The 13873-nt window shown below is 35.6% G+C and overlaps 1 protein-coding gene across 2 annotated transcripts in view; it reads right to left on the bottom strand.

The window, feature by feature from the left end:
- Map3k7 (mitogen-activated protein kinase kinase kinase 7) overlaps nucleotides 1-13873 on the bottom strand; it is a 67287-nt gene that overhangs the window by 40508 nt on the left and 12906 nt on the right. For both annotated transcript variants that reach the window (XM_042679525.1, XM_042679526.1), the window contains exons 2-6: nucleotides 7753-7863; nucleotides 4486-4551; nucleotides 3585-3630; nucleotides 2015-2153; nucleotides 761-885 (exon numbers count right to left, since the gene is read on the bottom strand). In XM_042679525.1, the coding sequence (XP_042535459.1) occupies nucleotides 761-885; nucleotides 2015-2153; nucleotides 3585-3630; nucleotides 4486-4551; nucleotides 7753-7863 (487 nt within the window). The remainder of the gene's footprint in view (nucleotides 1-760; nucleotides 886-2014; nucleotides 2154-3584; nucleotides 3631-4485; nucleotides 4552-7752; nucleotides 7864-13873) is intronic.

Below are 13873 nucleotides of genomic sequence, written 5' to 3'. Positions count from 1 at the left end.
TTGTTGTCACTTAGGTTTCATTGACTCATGATGAACAATGAATCATTGTTCCTAGGGGAAGTACAGGGCTGTATGTTCCTGTATGCCTCTGGTCATGAAATTTTTGTCAGGGAGTCCGTATACAACCTTGTTTTGTTTGTTACAGTTAAAAGACACATTATTTAACATCTGTTACTGATTCACTAATGTTGAACTCATGGCACTGTAAATCATGCTTGCAAGAACATTATCTAAGAGATACATTTTCAGATACTAAGGTACACATTTACAACCTTCTTCTTCTTAGGAAGACTACATTTGAGGCCATTCTGAAAAGCAAAATCACCAACAAAAATCACACAGGGGTAAAGGGGCTCTAAACAGACTAAAAATTAAGAAGGCAAAGCATCGCATTCTTTGACTTCCCACCAGGATATGTGTTCAGTGACTCAAAATGTTTATTGTTGTGAGCATGTTCAGTGTCTGTAAATAATCATGAAAGCCTCATACATATTGACTTAGGGGCTGCAAAAAACTTTAGCAAGTGGGTAGTTTTGCAATTACAGAATCTACGAACAATAACTATGTATATACATGAATCTACATAGAATATGCAATAATATTTAAATTTTGTCATAAAATTTGGGTTTATTAGGCTTCAGTATATATTATAATTAGGTATTATGAAGAAAGAAAGCTATAGAAAAGAGGAACAGTCTGTAAATATAGTATATTCACAAGGAGTTATAGGTATCAGTTATATCATACTTTTGCCATATACCTTCAAACACCTCAGGTGCCATCCAGGCAGCACTCCCTTTGTTATTGGTCATGTGTGTCTGAATGTCACAGGCTGTACCAAAATCACAGATTTTCAGAACTGTCCCCCCAGCAACCAGCAGCAAGCTGTTAAAAAATCAAAAAAAAAAAAAAATCAATCAACCAAAAGGCACAAAGCAAATATTTAATTCTATAAAAAGAGACATTTGTGGAGATAGAAAAGAGTTAAACAACATGTTTGCTATGATGAAACTTCACTATGAAATGTTACTTGTTCACTGTAACAGCCTAATGGTTCAGAGGAATTGAGTAAAAACTAATTGACCACAATTTAGAAGTACTCAAGGACCCTGCAGATGAACATTTTGATGTCTCTATCTTTCCTGAACATTTTTCCCTCCTTCAGTTGTGGGGCTTGAATGCTGGGCCTCGGCACTGTCCCTCAGTTCTTCAGCTCAAGTCTAGCACTCTACCACTTGAGTCACAACATCACTTCCAGTTTTCTGGTGGTTTATTACAGATAAGAGTTTCATGGACTTTCCTTCCCCAGGCTGGCTTTGAATCTTGATCCTTAGATCTCAGCCTCCTGAGTAGCTAGTATTATAGGGGTGAGCCACTGGTGTCCAGCACTGAACTTCTTTTTGGTTAAAATAAACATGGGCTTTAAAAAGTGTCTTGTAGGTAAACATTACAGTGTCCTAAAACGGGAGTTTAATCATATTATTTAAAAATAATTAACATTATAGAATCTATTTGAAGAAGCTAAAGTAAAATAAACAAATACAGAAGAAAAATAATACTGTTTATTTTTTCCCTGTTGTAGCTCAAATTGACAACAACGTACTCCATTTGCAGCCCAATGGCCCCCATTTTATTTTCTATTATTGTGAAGGTATTTCAACTTAAGGTCAAATTATTATAACAACTATAATTACCAAGTAGCTTACTTTTACTTAGAAGGTTTTACTTTTGATGACAAAAAAAGAAGGGTAACAGTGCTATAGTAATATTCAGCAGCAGTTAAATGGAGATTCAATTATAAATTATATATATATATATATATAATATATATAAGTTTATATTATATATATATTTAAGTTCTAAGGCTCTCCAATTAGGCTAACTGACTAAATGATGAAGGTGAGTAAAGAGTAAAACTTTCTCAAATAAGCCAGAGGGAAAAAGAAAAGTCATGTGTAACAATTACTTTCAATTAGGAAGAGAATAGGTGGTAGAATGTGGCATTAGAACTTACTTTGGTGGTTTCAGGTCCCTGTGAATTAAAGCTTTGGGTTGCATGCTGTGTAGGTAAGCCACTCCTTGGGAACACTGTAAACACCAACTCATCGCGTGGGCAGCAGTGTAATATGGCAATGGTTCAGCACCATGCAGCACTGCAAAAGAGACACACAAACTAAAAAGAACTTTATTGCATATAACAAAAGATACGATGTGAATGCAAGTGCTAGCAGAACACATGACTGAGTACTTTTCTACATGTGTTCCCATTAGTGCTTTAATTCATTTCTAAATAAAAAGATGGAAAAATTTAAAAATAATTAATGATTGTCATTTAACTGCCAGTCCAGTAAAATTAATACACATTACCATCATCTTTCAAATTGATGTCTTTCACACACTGATCTAAATTATAAGCAGACATTCACACAAATAAGAGAGCTGCAGAAAAATAGTACATAAGCAAGATGAGTCTGTCTAGATGTTTGCAGTTGTACTGAAGCCAAAAATTAGTAATTCCACAATGAAATACTAGATATGCACTAACAATAGGAAACATATGGGCAATAAATACCAACATTCATTTAAAACAATGTTAACTTAAAAATAACTGAAAATTTTAAAATATAATTTGTTTATGACACAATAATACATTTATATAAAAGGACAGCATTTTTAGGACCAAAGAATTTTGTTTTCTGCCAGGCACCAATGGCTCACTCCTGTAAACGTAGCAATACAGGAAACTGGGAGCTGAGAATTATGGCTCAAAGCCAGCCTAAGTAGGAAAGTTTCTGAGATGAAATGGAAGTAGAGCTCTGACTCAAGTAGTTGAGCAAAAAGTTCAGGGATAGTGTTGAGGCCCTAATTTCAAGTCCCAGAATGAGCAAAATAAAAACAAAGAAAAGAAAACAAACCTCTTTGTTTTCCAACTGTAATAAATGGTGCATGAAGTTTTGCTTTTACAATTAAAATGTTCTGTGAAGTGAGTTTTCACAATTGTAGCTTTTGAAATGAAAGCAAAATAAAGTGGAGTGAAATGGAAGTAGAGCCAGAGTTTTAAAAGTAGGAAGTTCAAAGCTAAATAAGTCTAAAGATACTTTAAAATATATTTTAAAAAAAAAACAAATTTTACTTTGCTTAAATGTTCTCTGTAGAATAAAAAGTACTATTGCTTGAGAAAATTTACAATTTCTAAATTTCACATACCATTGTTATAACATTTTTCTTATTTAGTTTTTACTCTTTTGTAGTTTAAAAAATAGGGCTGGGAAGGTGGCTCAGTGGTAGAGCGCTTGCCTTGCATGCATGAGGCCCTGGGTTCGATTCTTTAGCACCACATAAGCAAAAAAGAAAAAAAAAACAGAAGTGGCGCTGTGGCTCAAGTGGTAGAGCGCTAGCCTTGAGCTAAGAGCTTAGGGACACCACTCAGGCCCAGAGTCAAAGCCCCACGACCGGACCAAAAAATAAATAAATAAATAAATAACTTCCTTGGGAATGGATGGTGTGAAGAACATTAAATAACATACAATTTATGTTAGAAGGTTTCAAAGTAAACTAGGTAAGACAGGTCTAATGACACTCACCATTATATAAAGAGCCCCCCTCAGCATATTCCATCACAAGGCACACCTGAAGGAAATGCATATTGAAATTAACCAGAGCTATAACATCTTAAAGCCCTGCCAAAGGTAGCTGAATTCAACCAGTGAGGTTATTAATGAACTTAAAATCATCCTTTTGGTCTTTATCATGTCATTGGCACAAAAGGGAATAAAAAAAGGTACCTATGTCTGGTTTTTTTGTAGTTAGATTGAAAAATACCTGGGTTTGTGAGTGTTTCCGCAGATGGTTAGCTCATAAGGTCTCTGACCTAATGAATGAATTAATATCCTAATGAATTCATAATATGATGGCATTATTAGGAGGTGGTGAAAGGTAGGAATTGGAGGAAGCAGGTCACAGGGGAGCATCACTGAGGATTGTCTTGCCTTGGTCACCTTCTGCATTTCTTAGCTTTGTTTCCCATCTGTTATGATGTGAAATGCTCTACCATGATGGATCGAGCCCTTGAAACCATAAACAATATAAACCTGTCCTCCATTAAAAGAAAAAAGGAACTTATGACTTAAGGCCTTGTCTTCTAGGAGCCCACTAAAAATGGCAGTAAAAACATGAAAACAATCACAAGATCTTAGGAGATTTTTCTAATACTACAGGCTATCAAGAGAAGATGAAGTTACTGAGTAAGACTGCCTAAAATAACATTTCCAATGTATTCTTTTCCTAAAAGAGTAGGAACAAATAATTTGCGTAAGATACAACAGTATTTTTAAAAATATAAATTTTAAATATAAATATAATTTTAAATATAATTTTTTAAAAATAAGATAGCTGATCAAAATAATGCCATAAATTACACACCTCCATACATCTGCCATATCATTCTTCATAGAAAAGAGAACAAGAGAAAAGTGGCAAACTTACTGGATTCAAGCAGGCGCCATACAACTTTACAATATTAGGATGGTTCACACGGGATAACTGCCGAAGCTGTAACAAATTAAGAATTTTTTTTAAAGTGATCATTTTTGAGGCCCTAATTTCACAGCATCATTAAAATTATTTCAGTAATTAATATAGACACTGTCTATAGACACTGGAACTAACATATGCTTGCTCAGAATGGCCCCAAATCATTGTCCCTCAACAATTTAAATGGGAAAATAGACATGTAAATAACCAAAACAACATGCAAAATGCGGTGATAGGAGTTATGAAGAGTACATAGGAGAAACTGACTTTGCCAAAATCATTAAGGCATTATGTTACCTTTGTCTTCATAACAATGGCTCAATATTCTCCCTACTCTGTGTGTGGTCCTACTTTACAGATACTATGTAATTATTGTGATTCTGCAAGATAGGAATTACCATTCCATTTTAAAGCTGACACCTTAAAGTTAAGGTCTAGAGAAGATTAAATGAGTTGCTTAAAATCCTGCTTATCTAGCTTACCTGACTGAAAATGTATACTATTTGTGGATAGCTGTCTCCAATTCTACTTAAAAAAAAAAAAAAAAACTCCTAAGGTAAAGGGTCTTATTACCTTAGAACTGCTACAACAATTTACGTAGATTTCTCTTTCTTGGGTCTCTATACTTCTAGTTTTAAATCTTCTTTGACCTAGTAATTCAGAGGTCAGAAGAAGACTGGCTGTACTCATTTCTTTTGATTTAGATCTCAAAAATTCTCTTAATGCACCCTTGCCCCACTACCACCAAAGCTACCTTTTGCTTTTCTTCTCTCCCTATTTCCTCCTCTTCCTTATTACTGACCATATGCAGCAGACTTACATTAAGACCTCTAAACCTTTTCTAGTTTTATAGTACTAAAAGCTGCTACAAAACTCTCTTTACAACCAACATCTTTAGACTTCTGCTTAGTAGAAAATTAATGTAACTATGGGTTTGAACTCAGGGCTTGGAAACTGTTGTGAGGCATCAACACCTGGCTCTTTACTATACTTATTAGACCTCACTAAGATGATGGTTGTTTGCTTTGTTTTTTTAAGGTGTAAACTCAGAATGACAAAGGCAACATAAAATGAGAAATAGCACACATCTGGAGGTTGAAAGCTAATGAGCAGCAGTAATTGATACCATACATAAAAGAGCTGAATTATAAACTGGGAGTGAGCAAAACCAAGAAGCAACCAGATTTTCATTTAATCGAATTTACAAGAGACTGAGTAGTGGGTAATTCTAAGTATCTACATATGTAGGTTAATAAATGGGAGTGGGGATAAAATGACTTAAAAAGTTAAGCCCAAAGATCCCTTCCCTGATGTCAAACAGCTCAATGAATAATTTATTGTTCTTCAGAAAGTAGACAGCGAACAGCATCTGGATTGTTGTAATAGCAAACACTAATGAAGGGTTAAGTTCAAGTAGTTATTCTGGGAAGCAGAAAATTAAATAGTATTAGCAATCCAAGTTTCTGTATTTGCACTATGAAATCTTGGATAAGCCTCAGCCTACCACCAATTTGGTTGGTTTTTGTTTTGTGATGCTAGAGATTGAACCTAGGGTCTCTTACGTTGGCAAATACTCCACCACTAAGACACATCCTCAGTCCCTGATCTTCAAATTACATGCATATGTAAGTCTTGATTATATTTTTTTCCCATTCCATTATGATTTTGTTGACTTTTGAATTCTAACATTTAGCACATGCTATTTCATCCAACTTTGTAAATCTGCCAACTGGACACTGAAAGGAAAATATAACCCAGGCAGAAAGTAACCCAAAAGACCACGCGGACAAGATCATGTAGATGGAGCCATCTGGTTATTTGGAAGGCCCTTTTATATCAGGGGCCTGAAGTGGGAGGTGCCTCACCTACTGCGCAGGCGCTGCCATTGAGGGCAGAGATTCGGTATGCAAGGGGGCCATTTCCTTACAGACGTTATATCATCAATGACTTTATGTAGCCATAAACACAAATTATGACTGAGACAAAGCTAAGGCCAGACTCCTTGGATGTTTTCCTTCATGACGGCATTAAACCATTCATCTGCATTCGCAACTCACTCAGCCAATTACAAGACATGCTATCATTTCATAATGAAGTTGTCATCTATGTTATACATTTAAAAATACCATAGAGTATACTTTAAATCTTAATTAATAAATTCAGATCTATAAGAGGCCATTTATACATTGGACAATAAACTTAAGTGATAAAAAACACTGACTGGAATTTTATTCATCCATTATGAAAAATTATATTTGTAATTTTCAGGGAAATGGTTGGAGCTACAAAAATCACATTATGTGAAGTAAGGCAGGCTCAGAAAAATAAAGGACATAGTAGGGCACCAGTGGCTCAAACCTGTCTAGCAACTCTGGAGGCTAAGATCTGAAGATCATGGTTCAAAGCCAGCCTGGGCAGGAAAAGTCTGTGAGACTCTTCTCTCCAATAAATCACTCAGAAAACCGGAAGTGGAGCTGTAGCTCAAGTGGTAGAGCGCTCACCTTGAGCTAAAGAGCTGAGGGACAGCGCCCAGGCCCAGAATTCAAGCCCCATGACTCACCCAAAAAAAAAGAAAAAAGAAAAGACAAAGAAAAAAGAAAAAGAAAAAGAAAGGACATATGCTTTCTTTTATGGGGATCTTAGACCTGTACATAAACATGTGGAAACATATGTAAGATCATATGCATATATAAATGATTCAAATAAATAAAGTATGTACTTTGAGTGAGATTCTATGCTATAATCCCATTGAAAAACTGAAAGACAGTTTAATAAAGTGAGTATTAGAAAACTGAAATATGTATTGACTTGGAGCAAGGGAGGGGCAGAGGATAAATAAAGAGAAGGATGGTGGGCGAAGTTGTAAGACTTAATGTATATCTGTGAAAGTGGAACAAGGAAACTTGGTGAAATTGGTTGGGGCAATGTAGGAGGGAAGGAAAAATGATGGAAAGGATCATTCTAATCAAGATGCATTTATACATATAAATGGACATGTTAAGCTGTAACCCCCTTATTGTTACTTGAAAAATAAAAATAAACATGTATTCTCTACAAACTTAATGGGAAAAATATGTTCCTATGCTATTACTCTGATTCAATCAAATTGTTGATGTTCAAGTATATAGAAAAATGGCACCGAGAAATTAACTTTTTCCCAATTTTAAATTCAGAGTATCTCATGTAAAGAAATCCAGCAGAAATGGCCTCTCAACTTACCTCTACAATAAAAGCTTTCCGCTCGGATTCACTTTCTATTTGTTTAATAGCAACATCTTTTGCTCTCCACTTAGCTTTGCAAACTACCCCAAAGGCTCCTCTTCCAACAACCTGCATTAAAAGAAAAACCCACAAGAATTATCAGAAGCAAATAGATTCAGTCCAGTGTACAAAACTAAAGCTAAAAGTCTTATTATTAAATACACTAAACTGAGGAGACAAACATACTTTTTTAAAAAAAGTTTATGGCACAGATACCTTTTTCTTCACAAGTACAACTAAAAACAAAAAAGACAAATCAAGGCATAAGCAATTTATCAATTGCAGAAAAATATTTAAAAAGAAAAGATAATTGGGTCAAAAACTAATTCAGAAAAACATAAAGCAAGAATAAATGATAAATATAAAAATTCAAAGCTATTATAGGTAAAAAGTTAAATTAAAAACAGCTTTCAGTAACGGTAGTATTAGAGAACTGAGTGGAAGGAATAAAACAATAGCTAATAAAAGAGTAAGTGCATGATGAATGAAAGACAAAATATACTATCTCTTATCTATACAATGGAATATTGTTATTATTGGGGTGTGTCTGTGTGTGTGTGTGTTTGTATGCTGGTACTGGGGCTTGAACTCAGGGCCTGAACACTATACCATAACATGTTCACTTAAGGCTGATGTTCTACCACTTAAGCCATAGTGCCATTTCTGGTTTTTGGACATTAAATGGAGACTTTCCTGCCTGGCTTTAAACTGTGGTCCTCAGATCTCAGCCTCCTGAGTAGCTAGGGTTACAGACTGGCATAAGCCAATGGCATCTTTTTTTTTTTCTTTTAGGTAATGGAGGCTTGAACTCAGGGCCTGGGTTCTGTCCCTGAGCTTTTGTGCTCAAGGCTGGCACTCTACCACTTGAGTCACAGTACCACTTCCAGCTTTTTTGGTGGTTACTTTTTTGTTGGTGATCGTCATGGGGCTTGAACTCTGGGCTTGGGTGCTGTATCTGCACTCTTTGGCTCAAGTCAAGTGCTCTACCACTTGAGCAACAGTGCCAATTCTGGTTTTCTGGTAATTTTATTAGAGATAAGAGTCTCACGGACTTTCCTGCCTAGGCTGGCTTTGAACCGTGATCCTCAGACCCTAAGTAGCTAGGATTACAGGCATGAGCTACCAGTGCCCGGTGTGGTGGTTACTTTTATATTAGAGTTTTACAGACATTCCTGTTCAGGCTGGCTTCAAACCATAATCCTTATATCTTAGACTCCTGAGGAGCTAAGATTCTAGGAGTGAGTCACTAATTCCTGGCTTTATTTTTATAACTTATTGAGAACTTAAGTTTTTGGAGATCATGAAATTAATCCATCTGATGTACATAGTTTAGTAACTTGCAAACATACACAGCCGCCAGTTATCAAAGTGATAGGTTTTTTAAAATTTAATTTTATTGTAAAAGTGATGTACAGAGGGGTTACAGTTATATAGGTAAGGTAGTGAGTACATTTCTTGTCAGTGTTCTGCCTCCTCATTTTCTCCCACTTTCCCTTCCTCCTCCCCAAATTGTAAAGTTCATTTTCAACATAGTGTCTTGTGAGTATTGCTGTTGCATTGGTTCACCCTTTGTTCTATTTTGTTATTCGCCTTTTCTTCCCCAAATCAGATAAATGTATATACAAGATACAGGCTACAAAAATAAAAAAAACAGTGACAACAGGGGATAAACCAAAGGAAAAATGAGAGAAAGAAGAAATAATTCCATATAGTACATTAAAAACAACAACAACAAAAACCCTTTAGTTTTCATATCTTCTTGCCTTGACAGGATGCCTACTACACATTTACACTAATATCAGTTTTCACCATCGGCACTTGCCTACCACCAGTCTACTCTGTTTTTCTATAGATTTTTTTTTTCCTAGACATTTTGTATCAATGAATCTCTAGTGTCTCGTTGCTTTTATTTACTCTATTTTTTAAGTTCATCATGTTTTTGTATGTATTAGTAGGTTTTTTTAATTTGTTGCTGTTACTTTCTTTTTTCTTTTTTTTGAATTTACATGTTTTTTTTTTTTTTATTGTGAAAATACTGTACAGAGGGGTTACAATTACATGGGCAAGATAGTGAGTACATTTCTTATCAAGCATTGTAGCCTCCTCCTTTGTTTAGCCTTCCCATCCTCCCTCCCTCCCACCCAATCCTCCCCCACCCCTCAACTGTAAAGTTCGTTTTTGACATGACAACTTGTACTTCTCATTGTTGCAACAGGTCCACCTGTATCCTTATTTAAACGACTTGTTTTTCCCCCCTCCACAAATTACACTGACATCAAATACAGTGAAAGCAGGGGTTACCCTGTGGGGGAGGGACATACAAAGCAACAAAGAAACAAATGCGTTAGAAACAAATGCATGAAAGAAAAATAAACATTTAAAATACATATCTTAGGGTTCATTTTCCTAACATCACCTTATCTGATCTTTTCTGCTTGACTCAGACATATACTAGATATTGCAAATAAGGGAAATCATGGGACCTATGTTTCTTTGGGCTTGGCTTACTTCACTTAATATAATTTTTTCCAAGTCTTTCCATTTCCTAACAAATGGGGCAATGTCATTCTTTCTGATGGAGGCATAGAATTCCATTGTGTATATATACCACATTTTCTTGATCCATTCATCTACTGAGGGGCATCTGGGTTGGTTCCATATCTTAGCTATGGTAAATAATGCTGCAATAAACATAGTTGTGCTGGTAGCTCTAGTATGGCCTTGTTAGTGATCATGTGGGTAAATGCCCAAAAGTGGGACTGCTGGGTCATAGGGGAGCTCTATGTGGAGTCTTTTGAGGAACCTCCATACTGCTTTCCAAAGTGGTTGAACAAGTTTACACTCCCACCAACAATGAAGTAAGGTTCCCTTCTGCCCACATTCCCTCCAGTATCTGTTGTTATTAGAGTTCTTGATTTTTGCCATTCTAACTGGGGTGAGGTGGTATCTCAATGTTGTTTTGATTTGCATTTCTTTTATGGCTAGGTAGGTTGAGCATTTCTTCATGTGTCTATTGGCCATCCTTCTAATCCTCAAAGAAACAACTGCCCAATAAATAAGTGGGCTAAACTGCCCAATAAATAAGTGGGCTAATGACTTAAAGAGAAACTTCTCTGCTGTTACTTTCTTATGTTGGTGATAGGAATTGAACCCAGGACTTAGTGCATGCAAGGCAAGTGCTATACCACTGACTCTAGTGTAGTAGAGTCATAGTAGTAGTAGTAGCAGTAGTAGTAGTAAAAAGCTTCCCTTGAGAAGCTTTCACTTTAGACAAACCTACACAAAACTCATCAATAATAAAGCTGGCTATTGCTAGAGTGAATGACTTATTATCTATATTGAGTTACTTCATAGAGTAAAAACGCGGCATGAAGGAACACACCAGGACAGTAATTATAATCTGGGATACATGAACACTCTAGTTATGACTCAAAAAACTACTTCATAAATCATACAAAGTAGTATGAACATTTCTCATATTGTTCAATGTGTAAAGCTACCCAAATTATTACAATTTATTGAATGTTATGTGCCATGTAGTATTTTACGGGCTTTTTGTAAATTACTATATTTACCCCTCTTCCATTTTAAAGGTCAGTAAAAAGCATGTAAGGCTCTCAGTTCAGTAAACTCATCTCTAATTAACCACCAAAAAGCTGGAAGCAGAGTTGTGGAACAGTACCCAGACCCTTGAATTCAAGCCCTAGGACCAGCATGAAATAAATATAAATAAATAGATATCAGTCTTATACTATTGTTGAAGCCTATGTATATCACCTGGGTTCGCTGTTCTGTCAAACTGTTTTATTTCTAGAAATGCTTAAAACAATAGAGCCAAACAAAAATTAGCTTGATACCTGTTAGAACAAATTCATTAGATTTTTATCACTGTATAGGATAAAGTACCATCTTTTTCCATCTCTCATCTTTCAATTTATCTAAGCCCTGTATCAAGGCCTTTATCTCCCTATATTATACTTTTATATGTATCTTCTATGCAATAGGCACTGGGCTAAGTGCTTTACATTGATTGCTTAATTTATACAGTGTTAAAAGGCAGGTGTTAATGCTATAATCATTTTACAGCTGAACCAACTACCTTTAAAGAAGTAAACTAACTCTCATGAGTACAGAGCTAGCAAATGATAGAGTATAGTTTAATGTTAGGCAATTTAAAACAGAATGTTAGTAATTCTAATTTATAATACATATCATAAATGTGCTTTTTACATCAGAAAACAGTTATGTCTTCCCTTGAGAAGCTTTCACTTTAGACAAACCCACACAAAACTCATCAATAATAAAACTCATCAATAAATACAGCTAGACTGAATGACTTATTATCGATATTGAGTTACTTCATAGAATAAAAAGGGAGCACAAAGGAACACACCAGTACAAGTAATTATAATCTGGGATACATGAACACTCTAGTCATGACTCAAAAACTACTTCATAAATCATAAAAAGTAGTATGAACATTTCTCATATTGTTCAATGTGTAAAGCTACCCAAATTATTACAATTTATTGAATGTTATGTGCCATGTAGTATTTTACGGGCTTTTTGTAAATTACTATATTTACCCCTCTTCCATTTTAAAGGTCAGTAAAAAGCATGTAAGGCTCTAAGTTCAAATCCTACTACTGTCAAAAGTATTGGCAATGCAACACAATAAAGATAAGCAACTGGGGCTGGGAAGGTGGCTCAGTGGTAGAGCGCTTGCCTTGCATGCATGAGGCCCTGGGTTCGATTCCTCAGCACCACATAAGCAAAAAGAAAAAAGCCAGAAGTGGTGCTGTGGCTCAAGTGGTAGAGCACTAGTCTTGAGCTGAAGAGCTGAGGGACAGCGCTCAGGCCCAGAGTTCAAGCCCCACGACTGGACCCCCCCCCCCCCCAAAAAAAAGATAAGCAACTTACCCAAGATCACTTGGTCAGAAAGTATTCAGAGAATACAAAATCCAAAATCTGAAACTTAGAGCATGGAATTACCAATGAACTCTAAATTCAACTTCTGTCATTGCATTAACAGTCACTTTGGTATGAAGTCACTAGTTACCATGAGAATAACATATGGAACATTCCCTGCTTCGACATGAGTTTGGATATAGTTTATCTACTTATTAGCTCTTAATACTGAGTAGTTAATGTCTTTGAGATTCTTTTTGCAAAGTAAAACAGAGATGCCTATATTCTCCTTAGTTATTATCTACAGGGTTCATAAGTTATAAACAGGAATTTCTTTAAATACTATAAAAGTGCTCAGAGTTGGGTATGACTCAGAATAAGGAGTTGTAGTACTGATTTCTCTTGTAAGAAATTAATAATTAATAGATTCTAAAACTTAACTTTATGCTCACATTTGGCTGAGACTAGCCTACCTATTGTTATCACTAACTACAAGCCAATGATTACAAAGAATTTAATATATTCTTCAACTATGTGGAACTTTATTAAAGCAACTGGTACTTAGTAAGCCTCCTTTTGCTGCATTTTTATTATGAAAAATGTCTACACAGGCATTTCAAATATTGTCTACCTGAGGTCTGTGTATGAGTCACATTTGGTACATATGACTGCTTGTGATCCACAAGTGCCACCTAGTGATGAGATGATGACTTACTCTAAGCTTTCAACTTAAAACCATGAGAATAAAACATGCAACTGTCCAGAATGCCCTGAAATAAAAAACCGGTACATCAAGACACCTCTAGATACCTCTATTGTCATTAGTGATAGCACTTTACACACAGTATAATAACAGGATCTAAAATGACAATAAGGCAAAATGTCCTATATAGTACACATTCACTAAAATATATGATAGAAATAACAACTACAAATGAAAGAAGTTTATGAGCACGGACCCCAATGCTTAGGAATTAAATTTCAGTATAACAAAAATGACTTCTCAGTGGGTATCAGTGGCTTACGTCTATAATACTAGCCACAAGAGGCTGAGATCTGAGGATTCAAAGCCAGTCCAGACAACAAAGTCCATGAGACACCTATCTCCAATTAACCACCAGAAAACTGGAAGTGGCATTGTGGTTCAAAGTGGTAGAAAGCTAGCCTTGAG

The sequence above is a fragment of the Dipodomys spectabilis genome, unplaced genomic scaffold (genome assembly GCF_019054845.1).
Source record: "Dipodomys spectabilis isolate Male_0828 unplaced genomic scaffold, ASM1905484v1 ptg000053l, whole genome shotgun sequence".
NCBI classification, from domain to species: Eukaryota; Metazoa; Chordata; class Mammalia; order Rodentia; family Heteromyidae; genus Dipodomys; species Dipodomys spectabilis.
Note: the sequence above shows the minus strand (reverse complement) of the source record. Positions and strands in the feature narration are given on the sequence as shown.